Source organism: Phoca vitulina, unplaced genomic scaffold (genome assembly GCF_004348235.1).
Source record: "Phoca vitulina isolate PV1807 unplaced genomic scaffold, GSC_HSeal_1.0 scaffold23, whole genome shotgun sequence".
Taxonomy (NCBI): domain Eukaryota; kingdom Metazoa; phylum Chordata; class Mammalia; order Carnivora; family Phocidae; genus Phoca; species Phoca vitulina.
The window spans coordinates 25,349,609-25,377,028 of NW_022589726.1; the positions used below are offsets into that span (position 1 = coordinate 25,349,609).

At 38.3% G+C, this 27,420-nt stretch overlaps 1 protein-coding gene across 4 annotated transcripts in view; it reads left to right on the plus strand.

Moving 5' to 3' along the window:
• Positions 1-27,420, plus strand: part of NELL2 (neural EGFL like 2) — a 324,370-nt gene that overhangs the window by 154,730 nt on the left and 142,220 nt on the right. For all 4 annotated transcript variants that reach the window (XM_032420483.1, XM_032420482.1, XM_032420484.1 and 1 more), the window contains one exon: positions 23,234-23,359. In XM_032420483.1, coding sequence (XP_032276374.1) covers positions 23,234-23,359 — 126 coding nt within the window. The remainder of the gene's footprint in view (positions 1-23,233; positions 23,360-27,420) is intronic.

Below are 27,420 nucleotides of genomic sequence, written 5' to 3' on the forward strand. Positions count from 1 at the left end.
GGCACAGTAAGGTCTAAGTAAGGGTTTCATGCTAAGAACAAGGGGGTAGGCGATGGAAGTTTTAAGCAGAGGAGTGCCATGATCACATTTGTGTTCTAAATAAATCACTTCAGCTTCAGCCTGAATGGAAGGTAAAACTGGATGTGGGAAACCACACGGGAGACAGTAGTAGCGTACGCTGAAAGTGGAGATGGAGATGTGGATGCATTTGAGAGCATTTGTGAGGTAAAACCAGTCCTTCTGATTAACTGGTGATAGGAGATGATGAGGAGAGAGGTTTCCAAGGTTGATACTCAGGTTTCTGGCCTGAGCAATAGGCAGATGTCGGTGCTGCTTACTTAGGAAACAGATTGGGTGGGAAGATCATCATGTTGGGTTGGGGTACTTATGGGACATCACAGTTGAGTAGTCAGTTGAATATACATGGATGTGGAATTCAGAGAAGTTTAAATTGTACATAAAATTTGGGATCATTTAGCATATAAATGGTAGTTGAAGAACTGGAAGGAATTACCTAGAGAGGCTTGAAAACTCTAGGGTTTGAGCATTTTATAGAAAAGATATGTGATGGAGACAGCAAAGCTGTGGCTGAAATGTAGGAGGAAAGAAAAGAAGGCAGTCTCACAGAAATCAAGAGAAAGAGAGAATTTCAAGAAGAAAGGGGAATGCTTCTTAGCAAGAAAGAGGAAGACTGAAAGATGTCCTTTGCATGGAACTTTATGGAAGACACTGAGGACATCAGCAATGGCAAGTTGGGTGCAAAGGTGATGACAAAAGCCAGTTGGGAGCACATTGAATATTGCGTCATGGGAAAAAATGGATCTGATGAAGGGACAGAACTCCTTCCAGATGTATGCCTATGAAGGGAAGGAGGAAGAGAGAGCAGTAGCTTAAGGGAAGTGGGGCTAAGGAAGGATTTTTCTTCCCCACCTTCTTTTTTCCTTTTAAGTTCTGTCTCTCCCCTCCCCTGGTATCTCAGCCACGTAGATGATAACTTCTCATTCACGAATGAGTTTTGCAATTCTTTAGATATTTATAAACATGGTTTAATATTAAGATTTTATGATTGGATGTTTTATTCACCTTTTAGATATAAAGGATCTGAATATTTGGAAGTATATTGGCCTACTTTGTATTTCTTGTGAACTATATGTTTACTGTATTTATTTCCAAAATTATATATTCATCTCCATCCATTCACTGTCCCTCATTCCCTATAGATTCTTAGTGAAATTTTAGTACTTCCCCTTCATTTGGTCTCTTGTTAGGAGATATAGTCTATAAGAGTTGTCAAAAATTAGGTTGGCCATCATGTTTTTCAGAATGGTTCTTTGCTACGTGTCTTCTCTCTAAAATGAAAATTGTAGGAGCTTTTGATGTTGTGACTATATCTTCTTTCTTGACATCCCACTGTTCATTACTATGTTAGGACCACCATGGCATTCCATTTCAGAGAGTGTCCTCAGAAGTTATCCTTTTGCTAACTTTTTCTCTTCAGTGCATAATTGTTGCCAGGGATATACTGTGTCAATCCAATAGTGCATTATGTTGAGGAAGCTTCTTCCTGATTCCCAAACCCCTTAAAATAATTGGCATTATTGCTCTCCAACCCTTTGTCGTTACACCAAGAATAGGAAAATAATTCTGCGTGAGTCATTCATATAATTGCATATCACATATAATTACTGAAATTGGTAGTTGATACTAATGAACCCTGAAATCAGTTTGTAAGACATTTCTTCAAATTAACAAAAATATAGGAAATTGTTTGGTATAATCTGAACTCCCTAAAGGAATAATCTTTTATTGATAGACCACTTTCTCTTGGATTCATTTAATCTCTTTCATTCTGACTGCTGCTGCCGGATAGTTTTTACTTCATGTCACGTTCATCTTAGTTATTCTGTCTTTAGTGTCTCATCCCTTCCTACCCACGAGGACCCGTTCTCCAGACAGTGTTGACAAAACACCATTCCTTCTATTTGAGAGCCCATAGTGCCTTCCTGTTGTCCGACACATCAAGCTCCTTTGCTAAGGTTAAGGTTCCAAGGCTCTCTGTTGCCTGGCCCCCTGCCTGGGGGGCCATTTTTATAATATCATGCATCCATTTATCCTTAGCAGGTCACCTTTAGCTCTCTTAATCATTTCCTTTCCTCAGGACGGTTCATCTGTGTTATAGGTTGAATTGTGTCTCTCAAAAATTCATATGTTGAAGTTCTAATCCACAGTACCTCAGAAAGTGACCTTATTTGGAAATGGAAATGCTACAAGTATAATTAGTTAAGATGAAGTCATACTGGTGGAAAAGGGTGGGACCGTGCTCCAGTATGACAGTTGTCCTTATAAAGTGGGAACATGTATACATAGACACAAGGGGAGAATGTCATGTGAGCATGAAGGCAGCGATTGGGGTGATGCAGCTACAAGCTGAGGAACACCAGAGATTTCCAGCAAAACACCAGAAGCCAGGCAAGGGGCATGGAACAAATTGTCCTTCACAGCCCTCGGAAGGAACCAACCCTCCAACACCTTGATTTTGGAAGATTAGCCTCCAAAATTGTGAGACAATAAATCTCTGTTGCTTAAGCCACCAGTTTGTGGTAACTTATTATGGTAGCTGTGGCAAACTTCTATAATTTGGCAGAAATCCCTTTTGCTTTTTGGCCTGACTATCCATGATTTAATTATACTTCTAGACTACTTACTTTTTCTTTTCTTTCTGAACACTTTCTTGATGAATTAAGCACACAGATTTAACTTCTCAAATCTATTTTAAAATTGTATCTGGCCAAAGAATTTGTACCTTGTTCTATACTGGTTTATATCCAGTTGTCCAGTTGTAATATACTTTCTTATATACTGTATTATTTATTAAAGAACTCATGTATGTATGCTTCGTTATATTTGTCCCAGCTGTGTCTTGTCATAGACTGTTTACTTTCCTCGAATTCTTATAAACTTCTTTTTTTTTTTAATTTTTTTATTGTTATGTTAATCCCCATACATTACATCATTAGTTTTAGATACAGTGTTCCATGATTCATTGTTTGTGCATAACACCCAGTGCTCCATGCAGAACGTGCCCTCCTCAATACCCATCACCAGGCTAACCCATCCTCCCACCCCCCTCCCCTCTAGAACCCTCAGTTTGTTTTTCAGAGTCCATCGTCTCTCATGGTTCCTCTCCCCCTCCGATTTCCCCCCCTTCATTCTTCCCCTCCTGCTACATTCTTCTTCTTTTTTTCTTTCTTAACATATATTGCATTATTTGTTTCAGAGGTACAGATCTGAGATTCAACAGTCTTGCACAATTCACAGTGCTTACCAGAACACATACCCTCCCCAGTGTCCATCACCCAGTCACCCCATCCCTCCCACCCCACCCCCCACTCCAGCAACCCTCAGTTTGTTTCCTGAGATTAAGAATTCCTCATATCAGTGAGGTCATATGATACATGTCTTTCTCTGTTTGACTTAGGAGATAGACAGTGTAGAGTTTAAGAGATATTTGTTTATTGATGGTTTGAAATGCTTAGATATGCGGAACAGATGGGCACTTTTAGGCTACCTCATCACTAAAGAATTATTGAGGACAAGCATTGAACTTATTGAATTGTGCTTATATTGCATAAGAAAGTCTAATTGTGATATTGATTTTTTATAGGTAAAAAGGGATCCAGTTGTTTTAAATTGGTATGTTTTGGTCCTTAAAAATTATTTTGAGTAGTGCAAGAGAAGGCATTCATTCATTTAACACACTTGTTATTTATTAAATTATATGTACACTGAAATATGGCATTGCATATTGAAAGGACCAAAAATCCCAGAAATTTCCCCATCTCTCTCTTGCTTTTACTGTACACTCAAGTTTTTACTTAAGATTTTAATTCTGTCTACAATTTGCAAAGCAACTCACTTGAACATTAAATGTCTGACGTGTAGATTGTGCTTAATTTAAATGCCATTTGCATGTGGAGATTAGAATATTAATAAACATTAGTTTATTACCTGCTATGTGCCAGGCATGGGACACCTGCAAACATAAATTATAAATTATATTTAGATATCTACTTTCTTTCTTTGTTTCTTTCGTTCTTTTCTTTTCCTTTTCTTTTTAACCTGTTATCAGAAGAACACTATCTCCTCTCATTTCCTTCCTGTCTTTTTAATGCAATCCTTTGGCTAAGGATACCTCTTCGCCTTTGTTTCTTATTCTGCATTTTGGGAGATTCTAGCCCGTGTGCGAAGTAATGTGAGCATAACTCTTAATGAAAACAAGTAATTTCCCTATTTTTTTCTATTTTGTGTTCTTTTTTCCTGCCATTGTTTGTCAATAGGGCTGTCATAAAAAATATCACCTACTCCTAATAACCATATGATTCCTAAGAGACACTTAATATACTTTCTAGATACAATATCTGATTTCTTCCAGCAGTCCTATGATGCAGGCATTTTTATAATATCCTGTTTTGTGCTTAAGAAAACTAAAGAGCTTAGAAATCAAATGATTTGCCCCAAATTGTGTACCCAGTAAATCCAGGGTTCAAATTCATATCATCTATCTATAAATTCAGTGTTTTTAAATTTTTACTACTTTTAATTTACTTATTAGATACCTAATCTAATTCTTATTTTTATAAATAAGAATAGCATATAGATTTTTCTTCAGAGAGACATTTTTTAAAGCAGCTAACTGGTCTTACAAATTGAATGTTTCTGAAAAGGAAAGATAATCTGTACTCCATCCAGAAAGCAGCTCATTGTTATTAGAGAATCTGTACTGAGCTGAAACCATGGTAAATAACCCACATAGGAAGACAATGGGAAAACAAACTTTCTTTCCCTCCTACCCTTCCTTCCTTCCTGCCTTCCTTCCTTCCTTCCTTTTTTCTCTCTTTCTCAGCTGATTACCACTTCACAAATAATTCATTTAGTGTGAATTTCTGACATAGACAATATCTGCATATCATTAACTATGGACTACAGAGGCAATCTGAGAGGACTTCTTTAGGAATGAGTGATAGCCCCACAGAGTTGCTGCAAGAGATATGAAGAGAAAGATGCAGAATGAGCTCAATCCTCTGATTATAAGCCCAGCACACAAGTCCCCACTGGAGTTAACGGGAGGCCTGTTAACAGAGAGGGGATAAATAACCAGAGGACTGAGCCCTGTGGGATTAATTAGGGAATTCTAGTAGACACGGTAGCTTTCAAAATTATGGCTAATGATGCACTCTCTGTGTGTTATGGTAGAGTTTCTTAAATAAAAAAAAGCCCAAGGTTACTATATTAACCAGCATTCTCCAGAAAAACAACCAATAGGACATATATTGACAGAGAGAGATTGATTGATTGAGACATTGATTGATTATAAAGAATTGGCTCAGGGAGGCTGAGAAGATCCCAAGATCCGCAGTCAGCAAGTTGTATATCCCGAGAGCCCATGGTATACTTTCAGTCCAAGTCCAAAGATCTGAGAACCAGGAGACCAATGTTGTAAATTTCAGTTCAAGGACAGGAGAAGACCAATATCCCAGCTCACAGTGAGGCAGGCAAAATATCCCTTTTACTCAGCTTTTTGTTCTATTCAAGTCTTCCATTGATTGGATGAGGCCCCACAGGTTAGGGAGGCAATCTGCTTTCCTCAGTCTACCAATTCAAATGTTAATCTCATCCTGAGGCACCCTCACTGGCACACCCAGAATAATGTTTGACTAAATATCGGTCACCCAATGGCTTACTTGGGTCAACAAATAAAGTTAAGCATCACAGTTACAAATTAACAAACAAACAAAAAAAAAATGAGAGGAGCAAAAGCATTTCTGATGTTTTCAAATAGGAATTGGACTTTTAAAGGCATCATCTATTTATCCAACCAATTGAAAAAGTTGCCACATAAAACAACTGTCAGAATTAATATGATATCCCGGTAACCAGCAAAGACGTTGAATCAGTAATCAAAAAACTCCCAATAAACAAAAGTCCAGGGCCAGATGGATTCACAGGTAAATTCTACCAAACACTTAAAGAAAAGTTAATACCTATTCTTCTCAAACTATTCCAAAATATAGAAAAGGAAGGAAAACTTCCAAATTCATTCTATGAGGCCAGCATTACCCTAACACAAAAAACAGATAAAGACTCCACTGAAAAAGAGACCTACAAGCCAACATCCCGATGAACATAGATGCAAAAATTCTCAATAAAATACTAGCAAACCAAATCCAACAATACATTGAAAAAATCATTCACCACGATCAAGTGGGATTTATTCCTGAGTTGCAGTTGTGGTTCAATATTTACAAATCACCTCATTAATAAAAGAAAGGATAAGAAACATATGATTCTTTCAATAGATGCAGAAAAAGCATTTGACAAAGTACAACATCCATTTGTGATAAAAACCCTCAATAAAGTAGGTTTAGAGGAAACATACCTCAACATAATGAAGGCCATCTATGGAAACATAAGTGTTTTTAGGCATTTAGGAACATCTATTTAACATGTTCACTATGCTGAGGAGATCAGTATGTGTGTGTGTGTGTGTGTGTGTGTGTGTGTTTTGTTTTTCATAAAAATTATTCCTTCTCCAATTGAGAAGTTTTGTGAAAAGCTTTTGAAAATCACTATCAAGTGACCCAGCTAAATTTGAACTTGCATTAGCAGTTCTTCTGGGCCCATTCATCATTTACTCTCTGTGATACTTAACTTCAGCTTCTGCTGACTCAAAAACAATTTCTGTTCATTTGTAAACTTGAACATCATTAAGATATTTAAATTGGAGGAAAAGGGCATTTTTTTCTTTGAAGCCATGGTCTCCTCTGATATGAACGGAAGACTTTAAATTTTTAAAATCAAACCTAATAAGGAGTGCACTTCTCTGAACTTCTTAGCCATAGATTCTTATGCAAAGGAAGTTGAAGAAACAATCAGTGCTACCCATATACTATCCTTTTGAAACAAAACACCATAGTTGTGTGACTTTCATGGTCAGCTGATTTTTTTTTCTTCCAAAGAATGCACTTCTCCAGGCTAACCCATCCTCCCACCCCCCTCCCCTCTAGAACCCATATTAAAGAGGGCACGTTCTGCATGGAGCACTGGGTGTTATGCACAAACAATTAATCATGGATCACTACATCAAAAACTAATGATGTAATGTATGCTGATTAACATAACAATAAAAAATTAAAAAAAAAGAATGCACTTCTCTAGAAAATATTCATGCTTAAGTCTGTTGGAGTTCATGATCACCTTTGGATACTATATAAAGAAGAAATTATGAATCAGTCATCAATTAATGATACATCTATGTATTAAATAGGGTTAAGAACAAGTACTTTTGAAAGAGGACTTCAGCTGCCTCCATTTTGACCTCACACTTTCTAGTTGGGTCCTTTCCAGCTTGTCTCTTGGCTCAGGCCAAAGACCCTGAGGGCAAAGCATCCCCTGATATGAACAAAAACTACTCTCTTAAGCAATAAGGACTGCCCTGAGCCAGCAAGAACCTTGCTTGTGATTGACCCCAAGACAATGATGGATTTGACCTTTGCTGCCCACCTGCACCTACCTACCCACTTTTGTCCCTCATTTGCCTTATATAAACTTGGAAGTACTTTCAGTACTTCGGAGACAGTCTTTGAGACTTAGTCCACTGTCTTTCCAGTGTTGGCCTCACTGACATAAATTCCTTTCTGGTTTCACCACCACTCTTTTCTTTGCCTTTGGATTTGGTCAGGGCGAGTGGCCGGATCTGATCTGTTTGGAACTCCCAGAGCCAGGTGCACTTTCACTCCTGTGTTCCAGCTACACTTTCTTCTCTCTGAGATGGAGCTATAGGCTCTTTTTAGGAATTTTGATTTATGATTGGTTTCTATCAATGACCAGACTTCATTTAGAGACTCTTTGTTCATTGCCCATTTATTCACAGTATTTGTTGAGCATGCTTTATGTGCCAGGCGCTGAATGGGTGGTGAGCATATAGCTGTGAGCAAAACTGATTAAGCTCCTGCTGTCATGGAGCTGACTTTCTAATAGAGGTAGCATTTAAAGTCTATGTCCATTTTCCAGATGCAGATGGAAACAAGATTTGTGATTATTGGTTTTGTGCTTTGTTAATGTAAGTAGTCCTGACTTTATTCTCTTTGGCAGTTGTTTTTTAAGACCTTAGTACTCAATGTGCTGGTCCACAGACCAATATAGGCCATTACCTGGGAGCTCATTAGAAATACAGAATGTCATACTTTATCTCGGACCTACTGAATCAGAATCTGCATGTTTACAAGATCTCCAGGTGACTCCTATGCATTTGAAAATTTGAAGAGTACTGGTTTAAGGCATACAGCTTATTTAATTGATTATCTTAATTATTTGGTAACTATCCAGTGTTTTTTAGCCATATGTTCAACTGGAGAGAAATTTCAGTGTTCAGAGTCTCAGTTTTTTTTTTTTTTTATTGGTATACAATTTGGTTTCCTTGACATGGTTTCTTACTGTGTGGTTCAGGCTGCATCAAAATCACCTGAGGAGGCTGTTAAAAATACAGATTCCTGGGGCGCCTGGGTGGCTCAGTCAGTTAAGTGTTCGGCTCAGGTCATGATCCCGGGGTCCTGGGATCCAGCCCTGCATCGGGCTCTCTGCTCCACGGGAAGCCTGCTTCTCCCTCTCCCACTCCCCCTGCTTGTGTTCCCTCTCTCACTGTGTCTCTCTGTCAAATAAATAAATAAAAAATCTTTAAAAAATACAGATTCCTGGATTCACCCTTAATTCTGCTTAATTGGGTCAAGGTTGGGTCTCAGTAATCTGCATTTTTATAAGTTTACCGGGTGATTCTTATGCACATTAAAGTTTGAAGAGGATTATTCTAGATTAATTCTGTATTGATATCCTTCTAAGGATGAGTTTTCAAGAATTGTCATTACTTTTGAATTATTCTTTAGTTAATATGCTCCTGCCTAGAAAGATGAATTATTGAGCCTGTGTGGTCCTATATTTCTATTTATCATGTGGTGGGAGTTTTTTGTGTTTTTTTGTTTGTTTGTTTTTTAGATTTTATTTATTTATTTGACAGAGAGAGAGATAGCGACAGCAGGAACACAAGCAGGGGGAGTGGGAGAGGGAGAAGCAGGCCTCCCGTCAAGCAGGGAGCCCGATGCGGGGCTCGATCCCAGGACCCCGGGATCATGACCTGAGCTGAAGGCAGACACTTAACGACTGAGCCACCACGGCGCCCCCATGTGGTGGGAGTTTTAACTAGGGTTTTCAACCTTAGCACTATTGACTTTTTGGACTGGATAATTCTTTGTTATGGAGGGTTGTCTTGTGCATTGTAGGGTATTTAGCAGCATCCCTGGGCTCTACCCACTAGATGCCAATAGCACAACCGTGTTTGTATCCCGTACTCCCAGTTGTGATAACCAAAAATGTTTTCTTCAGACATTGTCAAATTTCCCCTGGAGGACAAAATTGCTCCCGGTTGAGAACCACTGGTTAATTAAGTAAATACTAGGAAGATAGCTGTATGTGAGCATGATACCTATCCCCAGTTTCTGTTACTATTATTTGATCTTCTTGAGGGCTTTGGTTTTATACCAAGAGTGCAGAGGAGTTTATGTACGAGCATGTAAGGGCTGCCTGACACTTCAGGCTGGCTTTGCCAGTGAATGTGGGAAAGACATAATGTGATGATGGGGAAGAGGATAAATTTATATTTTGGACATAAACAAGATTACTGTAGGGCCTAAGTTCCAAAGAACAAAACAAAATTAGAGAAGAATTTTTTTTTTTTTTTCATTTTTGAGTAGCTCTGAACAGTCTGAAGAAGATACTGTGTGATGTCTCAAGAGTTTTGAAGCTTTGGAAATGGCAGCTCTTTTAAAGGGACAAAAGTAGGGACATGGGGATATGCACTAGCTTTGGCAGAGACTCAAGAGAACATGGAAAAGGCCCAGGGGATGCCCAGGGGCAGGGTTGTAGGCAGTGATAGCAAGTATATGTTGATTTATTCCTGAGCCCATAGAAACACTCAGGGTACACTCAGAAGTAACGGGGGAGACGTTGAAGGGAACCCTCAGATTCATCAGTAGGAATGGAAATTTGTATCCATGGTCTGTAACTTTATTACATTTCTGGTATGATTTTGAGTTTTGTTTGGCCCCCTATTCTTACCAGACTGCTTACCTTTGCATTTCTTTGTAGTATGCAAGAAACATTTGCTGCCTGCCAATGTTAAAAAGTATTTATAATTTTGTCACGCCTTTACTGCTCAATTGTGTCAGTGCTGAAAAGTAGTAAATGGGAACAAATACTTATTTTGTATACCCATCTTTTGCAAGAGTCAGTCTAGTACCCAGATAGATACTCTGCAGATTTGTAGGAGCAGCTACCTGTAATGATGTCTAAAAAATATATGTCAGAAGAAATTTTGAGATTTAGCAGACAAATGAATGTAAAATGTTTATGTGGCTCAAATCAAAATCTTGCCAATTTTGACGAGTGGGGGCAGTACTGATGTTATGGAAAGAACGTTGCATAAGAAGACTTGGGCTTAATTCTTACCTCCGCAGTTTATTAATTGTGAGAACTTGTGCAAATCACTTAATATCTCTGAGCCTCAGGTTCTTCGTCTATTAAATGGGCACATTTGTGTTATTAGGTTGGGAAAGCAGAGGTCAAATAAGATTAAGTAAGATGAAGTATGTGAAAAATTGCCTTCCAGAAAAGTAAGTCCTTGGTAAAAGTTTGTGATTAAACATGTATTTATTACTACCAGTGTGTCAGCCAATTCATGCAACATGAATTTATTTTTGGAACGAAGATGTTCACTGTTAAGTTTATTGAGGACTTGAGGCAAAAATACGCTGAGAGTCCATATGATGATATTGTCTCATAGCTTAAGCCAATTATAATGAGGTCTTTAACTACTTCAGTAGCTAAGTTACCATGGATTATTTCCAGAACCAAATCACTTTATGCCAAATTCGTTTCTGGTCTGAATAACATTCTAACCAGTTCTTAGATATAGAGTATGCATAATTTATCCTCATTTTGCAAATTATATGATAAAACTTTAAATGTAACAGTGGGAATTTATGTTATTTTTCTGTAGATGAGTAGTAGGATAAAATACCTGGTAATTATTTGCATGTACTTGTTTATTAATACTAGGAAGAAAACGTCTGCTTAGAATTAAGCGATTCATTGTAGACCATTTGCAGGTATCTTATATGAAGCAGTGGTTTATTATTATTTTTTCATTAAATGAAAACTATTTTTTTAAAAAAGAATCTTTTCCCCTGGAAAAGAATCCATTTGAAGTGATATGTGGCTTGTCACATGATTAACAATTTTTAAAAATTTAATTGATGGAACTTTTGCAACTCCATTAAGTTTCAGGTCAGATATAACTTAGAGATTATATTACAAATACCAGCTTTATTTTGCCTTCCAAAAAATCCAAGTCATGTGTTCTAGTTAAATCTGTTAAAAGTCTCGAAGTCAACTAACACTTGCTTGAAATGAAACCACCAATAGCATTCCCTTTGCAGTTTCTTCCTTTCTTCATGTGTTCATTTGCTTCCAAGAAAACCAACTCCAGTATAAAATAAGATAATCTCATTGCATCAAGGATATCTGAAAAAAGACTTGGATAGGAGACGGAAATTTCAGCATGGTTAATGGCAGGGAACAGTATAGCTAGAAACGTGTAAGAATTGCACAAATAAAACAAATCTAACTTTGGTTCAGTGGCCCTGAGATTCTGTTTGGGATCCTTTGTGAAAACGTGATGCTATGAAGAAAAATGAAATGACACAGTCAAAGCAATAGACATGAGAATAAATGTTAGTTTCATTATCAGTACCATGAATGGACATACGAGTAAGTTTTTAGGAGATAACACTGGCTGTGGATTGCAGGAAGCAGTTAGTCATAAATTAAATGAACCTGACAGAGAAATGAGAGATTTGAGATACGTTGTGGAAAAGAACTTGACTTGTTTGGGCAAATGACTGTTGCAGAACAAGAAGAGCCTCATGTGTTTGGACATTATGGCTTGAAATTACATCTCTTATTCATTGGTATGATATAAAAATAGGTTCCTGGGATTTTAATAATACAGAAGAATATTTTCATTTTTACTTTTTTATTCCATCTTAACTTTCCTCCAAGTAATTTTTCTTTGATACAAAGAATGTGCTCCTAGGGGCGCCTGGGTGGCTCAGTCGGTTAAGCTGCTGCCTTCGGCTCAGGTCACGATCCCAGGGTCCTGGGATCGAGCCCCGTATCGGGCTCCGTGCTCAGTGGAGAGCCTGCTTCTCCCTCTCCCTCTGCCTGCTGCTCCCCCTGCTTGTGCTATCTCTCTCTCTCTGTGTCAAATAAATAAAATCTTAAAAAAAAAAAAAAAAAGAATGTGCTCCGAAACAGATTTTTACAAGTTGTTCATATCCTTAAAGAAGAACGTGATAGTGAAGAAATGGGACTGAAAATGTAGGACTATGGTTGTTGGTACTGAGTTGTTGTGAGGTCATACTTCCTAATCAACGTTAAACATTGATTAAGATTGTCAAATTTAACATTGCAGTTTAGTCGGTAATCTATGTATAAACAAGCAGTTGGAAATTGGAGTGGTTCCATATCTTTCATGAAAGCACTGATGTAATGTTTAGATTAATAACTCTGAATAGGCATCAATTTGGATATTGTAATGACTGAAACTCTTGTTTTTGGCAAAATAAATATATCTTTGTTAAATTAGTTTTTAATATTTAAAAATACTAATCTGCCTTTTTGGAAAGAGTGCTGTTCAACTTGATGAATTTTCAAATCCAACGTGACAAGGCAATCTTTCAAATGAGCCTGTCTGTTCCTTAATTTCAAGCAAATTGGATTCGGCCAAAATAGCTACTAACTAGCCATGAATAAGCCCAGACAAAAAGTGCAGAAGTAGAGACAGATGGACTCCCCATGGCCAAAGAGGTTGGGGACACACTGGGCAGGAATTGGAGCTTCATCTGGGCCTTGAAGAATGAATCCAATTTAGATTGGCAGAGGAGTAAGGAAAGGGAAAGAGCAAGACGTATTTTGGAGTTTTTTTCTGCAACAGGAGGATTATAGCTAGGGGTGTTAGATCAAACTGCTGAAATAGGGACCAGATTGTGGAGGAACCATGGGTTATATGGAGTGATTCTATTCACGATTTGCAAACTACTAAGTTACCGCAAACATTTGGGCAACTTCCCCACTTCATACAGGCTCCTGGGCTGTGAAAAGGGGGTAACTCTCTAAGTGCCCCTTAAGTCACAGGGTTGTGAGAATTAACATATAATACAGATGAACATGCACCACCAGAACCAAAGTGTTATAAAAATGTCAAGTGGTAGACCTGTGGGAGCTTGGCTGCCAACCCTGCTGGGTGCTATTCTCTGCTTGAGTAATCTTACTATGCAGCCCAGCTCAGTTTCTTCTCATTTCCTACAATGATTATTGTAAACCTTCACCACTCCATGCAAATTTTTGATTCTACCCATTCTCTTATTCTCAACAGGAAACTTCTTTACCAACAAAACAGAGAACAGAAACTAACCCCCCTTCTGCTCCCCTTACTTAAACCCACATGCCTCATGCCCACCCTTTCTTCCTTCTTCCCAGTCTCGGTGGAATAGATACCCTTTCTCTTGGGAGTGATGAGTCCATCTGAGGACTGAATCTCATCTCTTCCTGGCTTCAGAGGAAACTTATTCCATCCATTATCCCCTCAAACTCTGTTTTCAACTTATTTCCATTCGCTCCTTCCCATCAGGATTTAAATATGCTCACGTATCTCCCTTAACCACACATCCCTTCTAGCTTTTGTTTTATTGACCTTCTTCCCCTTTTTATCCGAATCTCTGAAAGGTGTAATTGATTTTCACTGCCTCCATTTCTTCGTGTCAGAGGCTCTCCTTCACCTACTTCAGTCTAGATTTTTCGTCCCAGCTCCCCTCCAAACAACTTTCACCAAGGTCACTGATAACTTCCATAATGTTAAATCAGACCTCGTTCAGCCCGCATTTTGCTTGACTTCTAGGCAGCAATTAATTCTATTGATCACTCCCTCCTTGAAATACTTCTTTACCTTGTCTTCATGATACTACATTGTATTGATCAGGGATCAGAGTTGCAAACAACAGAACCCACTCTGGCAGTTAAAGCAGAAAAGGAATATATTGAAGGATGTTGGGTGGCTCACAATAAATGTGAAAGGACAGGTTTAGATGATGTTCAGCCAGGACCACACATGTCACACGTGGGTACAGATCCCACTACCTCTGCCTCGTGGTGTCAACACTACAACTCACACGAATATTGCCTACTGTTCACTGATGACGTCTGGGACCGGACTCCAGAACCCGTGCTACTGCTCCTATCCTGAATGCTGAACGCCTTCTCCACCCTGCTTGCTAGATTTCACAACCTTGCTTCCTTGTGAATTCTCTTCTGAATTGAAGTTTCGCATAAGGGCTCGCGATGGAAAGTCCTAGGTTACAAGGCTATAGACTGGCTGCCAAGTATGCTGAAATCCGAGTTGTGACTTCCATCTTGGGGAGGTGGGGATTACCTCAAATATAGAAGGTGTTGAAAGGTGATTGCTGACCACTATGTCAACATTCGTCTACCTCCAACCCTCTTCTAGTTTTGTTGCTACCTCTCTGAGTGATCTTTTCAGCCTCCTTGCTTTACTTGTCCCTTAAATGTTGAAGTTCCCCAGGGCCCCCGTCTTATTTTTTTCCTCCTCATTCTGCACCCTCTCCCTGGGTGATGTTGTCTAATACCATGGCTTTAATTACCTCCTCTGTGCTTGAGGCTCCCAGATCTTGACTTCCAGTCTTGTCTTCTCTCCTGATCTCTATCAACATATATATCCATATCTCCACACTTTCTCCATATGCAACTAGAATATACTGTCCCAGATACAGAAAGCCAAACTACAAGTGAGCTTCCTCCTAGCTTCCAGTTTTGCTCTTCTCGCATCCATCCTGTACCTTGCAGTTAAAAAGATCTTGCTTAATGTCATTTCATTCACTTGCACCCTTTAGAGGGGAAGCATCCCCTCCACCACACCCCCAAAACACACACACACGTGCATATCCCTATATGGGCAGACAGTGTCTCTGGAAGGTTGCACAGGAAATTGGTAAAAGTGGTTAGGAGATTAGGAGTGGGACAGTTGAGTGGCTGTGGGTTGGACTGACTTTAATTTTGCACTATGTTGTACCTTTTACAGTTTATACTCTGTGTACATATGATATAATAAAAAATTGACTTACAAAACTTCAATAGATTCCCATTGATCATAGGATAAGGTCAAATTCTTTTGTGTGTCTTACAAGATCTACACACAAAATAGCTCCTGCTACTTCATTAGCCACATTTAATGTTTTGCTATTCTTTGAATATATCAGATTTTTTCACTTTCCATCATAGTTCTCTTGCTTGAAATGCTCTCCTCTTTCCCATCTCACTTGGCTAACTACTTCTCCTTTAGTCCTCTGCTTAGATGTCACACCCTCTTAAAAGCCTTACCTTGCCTGTAAGATTTGGAGTGCTCACATTTTGTTCCAGATGGCACTATCCTTATCAAATTCCCACAGCATTTTTAAAAATTATTACTTGTCTTTGAGAAGGACCGTAGCTCTGCAAAGTCAGATACCACATCTGTCTTCTTCAAGGCCATGCCATTGGTGTCGTTGTTAGTACCTTGGGCAATAGTAAGAATTCAATAAATATTACTTACATGGATAAACTACTCATGCTTTTGTTATCTCAGCCCCTTAGTATTCCAAATGATCTCACCTTTTCCCACAGGTATAATTTTACGATCACTCTCAACCCTGTCTCAAATTTCTCTACTGCATGTCTCTGTGTATATCTGTTTTAAATGCAGGAATCCTAAAGCTAGGAATAATGTATCCTATTAAAAGTAGCAAGAACAATGATACAATACTAGAGCTTTTACTCTTGAGGAATGTACCGTATAATTTACAATGAATGAATTTAAAAAGATGAATGAAGAAAATATATGATTTTTATTTTGAGATGTCAAAAAATCATGTGTGTCAGTAGCACATGATAGATATAGTTTTTAATATATAAAAATGAATATTTGGTAAACAAACTTGTTAATGCCACTGACTTCAAATAAGATTGCTTGCAATTCCTTTTAATGTTAGCCTATTTGTAAATGACATTTTAATTTATTCTTCACTGATTTTTTACTGAGCAGCCTACTTGCAAAATTTTTTTTTATTTTCAAAAATACTCTTATCTTCCCAAATGTTATTCTCAAATCTCTTTCCAGAATTACATTTCTCAGAACTTAGGCTTTTTTCCTGGTTTATGAATTAAGTCATTGATCTCTTTGCCAACTTTGCCAAGCCAGTTTTTCACAGCTGGTGGGCCAAGACTTAGTAATTCTAACCCATACCGATGCGTGCTCCTCTTCAATATGTGGAGTCCTTGCTGTTGAGCTGCACGACTTCAAGATTTTATTGGCTGAGAAAGAAAGCATTAGTGTTCATTAACATGCTGATATAATCCTTTTACAGGGCAAAATTGAGATAAAATTCTGTAGCCTTAGAAATACAGCATTTTTTTTTTTAATGGCATCAGTGACATACAAAGCATAAGATGGGGGGGAGGGGAGAGGTGGATAGCCAGGTTGTGTGTCAGAAGCCCACAGAAGAGGGGGCATCATACCTGAGTGCCCACTGCCTCCAAGGACAGTCTCCAAGGAGACGACTCCATAGGCCAAACAGAACATTAATGTGGGATCTGGGGTCTGGAAACAGTGTTGTCATTCTGATTTCCACTCATTAACTGTGTAAACTTGTTCTGGAAGAATCTTCCAAAAACCCAGATCTGATTCAAGGAACCCTCTCCTAAAAGCTTTCCCATTTCATATAGGATGAAGTTCAGATTTTTTAATGTGGCTCATGAAAGTTTCACGATCTGATTCCTGCCACCTTCTTAATTTGTCTTTGGCATTTCTGTGCCTCCCGTGTCTTTAATTGTAAATGACTGCGGTTAGGTTAGATGATTTCTGTAGTTCCTTTCAGGTCTAGAAATCTGTGATTCTGAATAATTACAAAGTCAGCTGCAGCTTTCAGATAGGATAAAAGGGAATTTAAAAATTTATAAATTCCTGTTTCTAAAATAGATCAGCTTGAATTATCCTGGGGCAAGAGAGGTTGTTCAAGTGTAAGAAACACAGTTTACTTATGCTTTTTAAGTTTGTTGGAGGATGACCATGTATCCTACAAAATCCTGGAGAATCGGATTCTCCCCTGCAACCATAGAAATCATGTTCTCTTTGTTAGAATTGTAAAGTATGAGGGCTGGTAAAGACATGGAAATTCTAGCCTTTGTTTTTATAGATGATGAAATTAAGGTCCAGAGAGATGAAATGCCTGTCAGGTTTATAACAGAGCCAAAGACTAGAACCCAGCCTTCTTTATTCCCACCACAGGGTCCTTCCTCCTGCAAGACTGTATTTTACCACAGTGGCTTGTGTTCACAGTGGCTTACAAAAAGCTCATGTCTAAGTAAATGCCTGGGCAATGTACTGGGAAGACAAAGGATTCGCTCTGCCAAGTGGAGCTCCAGGTCAGACCAGTGTGGATTAGGGTACTTATCCTTTCTCCTTCTAGATGAAAAGCCATGAAAGGATTCATTGATTCATCCAGCAGATTTTTAGGGAGGGCCAGCCATTGTCCTAGAATAAGGTCTCTACCCTCCCGAATCTTCTGTTCCAATAGAAAGAGACAACAGACATACCAACAAATAACTTAATACGATATTTTCAGACACTGATAAGTAATGTGGAGAAACTGGGGCTAGGGAGGTTACTTTAATTTAATGAACTTCTCCTCACCTCAATCATACCTCTCTCATCAGCTCCACAATTGCTCCATCTTACCAACTCTCGTGAGATTTATTTTTCTATGCCACTTCCCCTACTCCCCTCCTTCCAAATGCTTTCATGTTTCCATATCACAGCAAGGAAGATACCTTTCTTGTGTTTGTTGGAGATTTAAGTGCATTCCCATTGTGTCTCCTCTCCCATAGCCGTATTTCTGTTTTATTTCCTGCATAAACTCCAACCAAATGGAATATTCACTGTTCCTCAGTGTTTCATGTCTTTGCTGCCTATGCTGCCTACACTAGACTCCAATGTCTACAGTCCTCCTGCTCATCATTGAGCATCTCTATTTGACAGGAAACTGTTCTGTGGCAGCCCCCTCCTTCTGTGTATAAGTCTGTCACTGTAAACCTACTTCTTCAAAATCTACCTCATGCCCTGCCACACCAACCAGCAAATTGTCCTTGGTTGTCCCTGCTCTTAGTCACCAACTTTCCTCTGAATACCAGTCCTGATAGTGAGTGCATTCTTTCCTCTGTTCCCTTCCCTTGCCTTCCCTTCCCTTCTCTTTTCTTCTTTTCTTTTCTTTTCTTTTCTATTCTATTCTGTTCTATTCTATTCTATTCTATTCTATTCTATTCTATTCTATTCTATTCTTTTCTGGTACTTGGTATATAAGACCTTATGCTCTTATTCATGTTGTATCCAGGCTTCTTAATTTCATTATCAGCTCCTCAAGTTGGGGGGGGGAAGAGTTATAAAATTATTTATATCACCAGGTGTAAATTCCCAAATTTGTTCCGCATTAATAAGCTCAGAACAAAAAAGGCACTGTGTTAAAGAAGTTGGTTGCTCCCTATTTAATGCACATTGTATATGTTTCCGTTATATAGTATGCAACACTTCATAGCATTATTGTCTAAGTGTTATTTCTTCAGCTACAATTTATCTTTGTTGCCTAATGCAGCACTCAGACATGTTGCAAGTGCATTATATACTTGTTGAATTAATGAGTGAACATTTTAAAAACATGACTAGGTATTTCAGAGCCTGTAATTTCCTCACGTACATGGTGAGTTTTAAGGAGGAAGATGGAGGAAGAATAGTAATATAATGGTCCTGAAAACTTATTTGACCACACAATCCTCTGTTTTTAAGGAACCATGAGCCTCTCATGGAGATACTGTTCTCTAGAGTGCAGGCTTAACACATAGAAGGCATTATGTGGCTGATGCTGATAGTACTTAAAAGGATGGTAAGTTCTTTCAGGGCAGGACCTATGCTTTAACTGTGTTTGTACTGAATTTTGGTTGTGTTGTTAAAAGCCACATGGTCCGGCAGCGTGCCCTTTGCACGAATCTCTACAGCATGTCCAGCCCGTGCTTGAATGCTTCCTCTTGGCAGGAGCTACCTTCTGTGGCAGCTCTTTCCAACTTTGTGCAGTACTGTCTGCCTAGTAGAAAGTTCTATTGCAGCAAACGCCATCCCTGGTACTCTCCACCTATGACTGTAGTTCTACCGCTCAGGGTCATCAATATGACTGAAAATCCAGGAAAGGGACTTGGGCATAGAAGACATTCAATAAGCGTGTCGAGAATTGAACTGAATCATGAGAATTTGACATTAAGTTTTTGAATTGGGATTTCAAACAAAAATATACCCTGGACTAAGTTTGAACATGATTTTCTGCCAGATCACTTTTTAGTCGTGCCGTTTTGGGGCCTGTGAGTATCTGCACATATAAGTAGAAATGACATTTATGTAGCTTTGCGGTTTTAAATGAGGCTCTTTGGGGACTTCCTTTTCTGAAGACGGGGCATGAGAAATTTAAAAAGACAACTGGCAATTGGGTATACAGTGTTGCACTTATATTTTTTGGTGTTTTACTCCCCTCCCCCCACAATACTGTTCCTGACACTTCATATCTCTAGCTCATGAATCCAGTTATTTCTTTGTGATCGAAACCATTCAAGTTCCTAAAAGGCTTCACGTTAAATAGGTTTCCTCATTTTGCTTTATGACCCTACATTGTGTTTTCTCTGATCATATGCTAGCTTCAAGGGTAACATCTACAAAAGAAAATGGAACTGGCCAATGTCTCCCAATATGTGAGATGTAGACCCACCACAGGCAACTATTAGAGATAGTATTTAGGCCCATGTGCCCTTTCACAAAACATCCTTATTTATCTTATAAACCAAACTATCTGATAACTTTGGCTGTAAATAGGACCCATTAACAGAAATCACCCTAACTGTCCCTTTTCCCTGTCTCTTCTCATAGGACATTAATACTCTCAAAGTTCTCATTTCTTGTGCTTCGTGTACTTGACTTTGATTTGCCAGGTTTGGTGGCTCCTCCTACTGAGGTAGGCTTCCCCCCCAGCATACTGTTTGGAAAGAGGGACAGTGCCTTCAGTAATTAATGCTTGCTCCAGCTGGGACTCAGTCCTGCCCTAGGCCCTGAAGCTACATCCTCGACTCTACCAGAAAATACGGTCTCTCACTAGGAACTCGTCTTGTTTTGAGGAGGGGCCACAGTGTACTCAATAATTCTCCCCTTTGATAACCAAGATGTCTCCACTGAGTTGTGTTCATTATTCTTGGCGCTTTCTTTCCCAAAGGTAAATTCTTTATACCTTTGTGCACATGAACTTCTTCATGGCCATCCCTCTAGTTCACAAGCTTAAGCCCAGGGGACTCCTGAAGTGGCTTTCAGTAACTTTCACTTCTCTGCAGCACTCTCTCAGAAGAGTGGGGTTAAAGACCATTGATCCAGCTGAGCACATTAATTGTCCCATATGATTCCTATTATTATCTTAAGACCCTGGAAGCAAATGAGTTTTCATCATATTCCCCCAGGGTGCCCGTAGTTTGATTTTTAGGCTGTAATTGAATGTGATACTTTCCTTGCAGACCAGTGCAAACATTTAGAAGTAGCATGGTATCATGAGAAGCGTATTATACTAGGAGTCAGATAATCTGAGATCTATTCTTAGCTCTTCCTTAAACCAGCCTTGAAGCATTTATTCATTCATTCGGCAGCATTTATTGACCCTGAAATATCCTAGACACTCTATAAGGTATTGTGAATACAAAAATGAACTACATACTTAGTGATTCTTAACCCTGCTTATGCATTAGACCAGGGGTCATCAAACTGTGGTCTTCAGGCCAAATCTGATTCAACTTCTGTTGTTGTAAATAAAATTTTATTGAAATATTGCCGGGCTCATTCATTTACATTTGCCTACGGTTGCTTTCATGCTAGAACAACAGAGTTAAAGTTGCAACAGAGATCCTATAAGCCCCAAAGCCTAAAATATTTACTATCTACCTCTTTATTGAAATATTTTGCTGATCCCTGCATTAGACTCATCATGGAGAAGATTTAAAAAAGAAATCATTGTCTGTGTTCCACCACAGATAGTTAAATCAGATTTGGAATGGGGGTTTGAGAGTTGGCACAAGACCCAATGTTTTTAAAAAGCATCCCAGATGACTATAATGTGCAGCTAGAGTTAAGAGACACGAATAGATGATCTCTACCCTGGAGGAGTATATAAGGCTTATTGGAGAGAAGAAGCCTACAAAAGTTAATAAAGGTACAGCGGATGAATCTGCAGGGGAAACACAAAGTTCCAAGAGAGCACTGCATAGAGAGCATTTTACTTCATTGGGGAAGTTTTCACAGGGAGACGTTTAAACAGATTCTTTTTTTTTTTTTTTTTAAAGATTTTATTTATTTATTTGACAGAGAGAGACACAGCGAGAGAGGGAACACAGGCAGTGGGAGTGGGAGAGGGAGAAGCAGGCTTCCCGCTGAGCAGAGAGCCCGATGTGGGGCTCGATCCCAGGACCCTGGGATCATGACCTGAGCCGAAGGCAGATGCTTAACAACTGAGCCACCCAGGCGCCCCTAAACAGATTCTTGAAGGATAATCCACTGGTGGGCAAGATCCACTAAGACTGGTGATAGGGAAAGAAGGAATAGAGAGGACAGCATGTACAGAGGCAGGCAGATATGAAAGAGCAGGTCCATCTGAGAACTGACCAGAAGCTCTGTGTGGCCAGAACCCTGAGAGGGAGGAAAGGGTGTGGTCATAGGCTATAAAACTGAAAAAGTCAGGGCCACGGCTGGGAAGAGCTTTGTATGGTAAGAGGTTTGTAATTTATTGTGTCGTTTTTTGCATTACCTTTCATCTAGAAGTTGAATAGAAAATTGAGCCTTTCTAGACTGCCATTTTTCCATCTGTAGAATAAGTAGTTAGCTTAGATGATTGCCAAGGTCCCCCTCTAACCTACAACTTTCTGAGATTTTATCAATTACTTCTTGTGATACTCTCAGGTCTGGGAACATAGCTGAGGTTATAGGAATAGCATGACTTCTGTAGTAGTAGGTCACCTGATATCTCCTAAAATTGACCCATTTCTCTTACTAGTACAAATGAGAGCACTGCTACTTTGTGGATTCAGCATAAGGATTTGAGAAAGCAGACTTCTGGAGGAGAAATGCCATGCCTGGCCCATGCATTCAGGCCCTTCATAAAGAGTATTTCATAATGATAAAATATTTGTAAGATAGTTTATATTCCATGCACAGAGGCGCTATAAAATGGGGACGGTCTTATTGTAAAAATTCACATTCTTTCCAATTAGTACTAGAGCCCATTATGGCTTACCATGTGTAAGTCTTTACACTCAAAACCTGGTGTCTGAATTGCTATGGAAGTTCTTCAATATGCCTTTTTTTTTTTTTTTTTTTTACAGTTTCTCATTTATATCAGGTCTCTACATTGTAATCTCATCTCTGTTCAGACACTTACTGGGATAGCTGTACTCTACTTGTATCTCTGATAAGCTACATGTTATTGATTTCATGTCTTTAAGTGAAGTTATTCAAGTTCTGATGTATGTGAATATCTTATTTACCTCTTAGGGTCTCCCCAAGTATAGAAAATAGCCAGTGAATCAAAAAACAATATACGATAGGCTCAGAGTCTGAAGATTCCAAGACTCTAACGTAGCCAGATTTGTACTTTCTGATTCATTTTATCAAACACAGGTAGATGAATGCACTGAAAATTTCTAAATATATTTAGAATGTTGCAAGTTGAAATATACAGACATCTTTGAAATTCCAGCAAGAGCTGTTGGAAAAAAATGTTTATGGTTTCTGTCACTTGAACATCAAACATTCCTATTAGAGATGGTTTGAAAACTTTTAAAAAATGCTTTTCAATTGGAAACCATTGCCCTCTCCCCACCAAAGAAAATTATAGGGAAACTCTAGAGTATTGGCCACTGTTGACCTCTTTGCCCTCCTCTTCCTTCACAGACATTGATGAGTGTGCTGAAGGACGTCATTACTGCCGTGAGAATACTATGTGTGTTAACACCCCGGGTTCTTTCATGTGCGTCTGCAAAACTGGATACATCAGAATTGATGATTATTCATGTACAGGTAAACAGCGACTGTTTGTGAAAGTACATATTCCCGTGCCTTAAATTTACTTTTAAGAGTTCCTTTTAAGTCTACTTCTATGCCATAAATACTCCCTTACAACAGAACAATACTTTTCACAAGGAAAAGCCTATCTCCTTGATTTGGTAGTTAATTCTGAACCTGTTCTAAGGAAAGGAATACCTGCTTGCTCTGGGTAAGTTTTATACTCCTTGTTAGGAGAGTTAAAGAAAAGCTAGAGAACCAAATTAGTATTATGCTAATTTTATACTTAAACAGTATTTATACTCAAAACTTCTGTGAATTCTATGGAAAATGTGAGAAACAACCCTTAAATAATATTTCCTTTATATGGCAGTAGGTTTTTGCATAGAGGAAGAAGAACATAAATAATGTGATGTTTTCAGAAATAGATTCTTGGAGTGCTAGGAAATGGGAATATTAAAGAGAATCGAGCTCCTTCATACATCTGGGAAATGCAGCTGAGTACATCAAAGAAGTTTTGCTTATGTTTGTTTTATGAACTATCACTCCCTGCAGTACCATCCAGAGTCCTGTTCAGGGATATCTTGAGTGTTAGTAATGCCTAAAGTTGGTCCTGGGATAAGACAACCCATTCGCTTCATATTCTTTCCTACCTGTAGAATATTGAAAGAAAATGGTGCTAGACAAGTAGCTTGAAGACTATAGGGTTTGAGGAAATGTGCATGTGAAATAAGACATTTCTTTGGATTTCCTTTTTTTCAAATAGAATAATCTTAAAAATAAATAGATTTTAGAAAAACATGTGGGACCATAAAACCAGAGAGCACTTAAAAATATTATCCTTGTCACTTTTTACTCTACCTGTCACTTTCTACTCTACCTCCAACTTTATAATTTTTATCGGATGGATGTACAAATAATACTTAGAGGTTTTCAGGGAAAAAGACTCTATAACACTCCAATAAAAATATGAATCTATAATAAAAGTGTCACCTTATGCCTTCGTATTAGAGTGCACTCTTCTAAGTTTCCATTACAGCGACCATAGTGTGTACTACTTGATATCTTGTTTATCAGTTAGAGCAAAGGGCAGGTCCTTCCTTTAAATTCAAATATAGTATTTATATAAAAACAAAATGTTGGGTATAACATTAAGAACAATAAGAAGTGACCTTCCAATCTATGGAGAATAACCCAAAGATATTTTGAAGATAAAATATGTATTTAATATAGAGTTGCCAGTGGGTTATTTTTTTAAGTCCAAACATTTCCACGTTATGGGACCAATTCTGCACTTTTTCATTAGACAAAAATTAATCATATTGAGTGGCAGAGTTTCTTGAAGGAGGTCTGCAGAGATATTTTTCAACACAAAAAAAGAATATAAATGACAAATCTCAATAAATACATGGAGAATAAAATACACAATTTGCTGTATTATTGGTAATATCAATAATTCTGAGTTCCAATGTATTTGTTAACAACAAGAACAATAATCTTAGCAAAACCACCGCATCTCAGAGCGATATTTCAAGATGTGCTCATTTAAAAAAAAAAAAAGAGTGCTAGCAGTTTTCAAGGAGTCTGCCAATTCCTTGGCATGAAAGACTTAAAAAGCTTTGTACATGTTTATACTTCTTAGTTGATTCTTTTTGTTTTTCTTATATTCTTAAAAAGTGTTCGAGGTTGTAAATAAGAATACATGACACATAATTTGGCCTGCTGTTGAATGAGGAGTGTTTCTTCGGGTCAGGGTATTTTTAAGAGATTCATTTCCATTCCAAGCCTGTCTGTTGGCTGTAAATCCAAGGAATACTTGAGCTGTCATCCCTTCCAGAGACGCTCCTGCTTTGGCTTTACCTCTCCCAGTGTATTTTCCTTCCAAATAAAATCCCACAAATGACTATTTGTTTTTGACTACTTAGGGAGAATTTTCCATTAAGATTCCAAAGTATCTAATGATACCAATGAAGTATCCCTTTGTAGGAATGCCAATGAAGGCCAAGATCATTTTAAGAAAAGCTGTTCAGACCATGATTTTGTGCCTAAAGAACCAGAGCCAAGAATTTCAAGATCTGGCAGGTGATGGAATGTATTTCCTTAATGATGCACAGTATTTCTGTTTCCACTTAAAGAAGGATTTCTTGCCCTTAAATTTTCTATATACTGTGGGTAGGTCTACAAATTGGAGGATTTACATCCATACGTGAAAGTTGGATTTCCTAGGGAATAGGAGTGGATTTTATTTTGTAGTCCAAAGTCAGGCGATCTTTGATAAAACTTTTTATGTTAGACCATACAGGGTCAGCACACATTCAGGGTCCCTGTAGAGGAAATGAATGCTTAAATTCTCCCTCTTTGAATCTCTCCCTGCACACTTTAATGTTAGCATCTGTACCAAAGCCTCGAAGAAATGACTCTTCTGATGGGGGCTTGCCTGCAGCTGAAGGTATCTAGGCTGTACTTTTTCAAGAGCTCCCATAAGAACAGAGTTGGACCTTATCTCTCTGATAAAGACTGGGATTTATTTTCCATGAATTTAGAAACAGATATCCGCATGCTTGCAGTGGTAGGCCTTCCAGAATGAATGTCAAAACACCACTGCAGAGCCATTCTCTGATGTTTGTGGTTGAGCTCTTGGAGTTGTGAATTTGTTTTGCTTCTGGATCCCTGCCCCTCCTTCCTATTGAAGAACCCTCTGCCGTAATGTAGCTGACATTCTCAGCACGGAACCCAGCAGACTCTCAAAGTTGCTTGCCCCGCCTGAAAATGAATCATTCTAATTTAAAGAAGACTTTAAGAGTGAAACATGTTACTTTATAGTCAAGAGCTTTGATCAATAAAAGAAGCTTTTTTTGCTTTTATAACCTTTTAGCTCTTGCATAGAAATCATGTATGCTACAGTGTAATTACCTTCCGTAATTGGTAGAATTGCATAGGTTTTTTTTTTTCTCTTTCAGTTCCAGACAGTTTGAGTTATATTTTCCCCGTGATCATAAAATTCTGGAGATGGAAGAATTCTTAAAGATAATCTAGTCCAATCTCCTAACTTTCACATGTGGGAAAACTGAGGATCAGAGAGATTAATTGCCTTACCCATGGGGCAAAAAGAGGGCAAAAAGATAAGCTTCCTTATTTTTAGTTCTCCTATTATTCACCATGTGTTTAATTTGCGACCATACAAAAATAATAAAGGGAAAGATTAATATTTTATAGAGAAATACATTATTTAATTTCTAATGTTCAGTAATTAAACTGCCTTTCTATAGATTGTTTCAGTTCATTAGCTTCAATTCCAAGAGGAATGTTTCCCCTACAGATCTTATAATAATTCTGAATCAGAAGTCAGTAGAAGAAGTATAAATCGCCACTTTCTGGGCCTCTGACTCTATTATACAGCCACACTAATGACTCAATGGCAAAAATGATATAGCAGTTTAAGCTCTTCTAAACCCATTAATATAATTTTCCTTCCAGCGAGGGTGTTATTTATTTTTCTAATTAATGCTTCATCATCGCTTTCCTTCTCGTGTCCCTTCCTGTTCTCATAGAGGAAAGAATAGGTATACCTACAAGGAAAGAAAGAGAATGAAAAAGAAGGAAAGAAGGATGGAGGGAAGGAAGGAGGGAAGGAGAAAAAAGACAAAGGAGGGGAGAGAGAAGGGAAAGAAAAGGGTTTGGTTCACATGAGCCAAGATGTTAGAAGCCCACTCTTCAGTATCTCTAATTGCAAAAATAACTTAATTTTTATGCATAACAAAGTTGCTTGGTTACTGATCTGGACTAATGGTTTCCTTGGTTCACTTGTATAAGCGTTAATTGGATTGGGCAAATCTTTTTGAGTTTTACTGGACATCCCTTCCTGGAACTGGTCTTGTGTAATGGACAAAGAATAAAACGTCTCTGGAAACAAAGGCAGAATCCAAGAATTGTGGAATTATCAAAGGATAACAATATATGGAGTGAAGAGGCATTCATGTCAGATCTTCCTGCTATATCTCTCTGCTCTGATTATTATAATTTAAAAATGGATTTCTGATTCTTTTTTCATGTTGATGAGCTTGTAAATCTTCCCA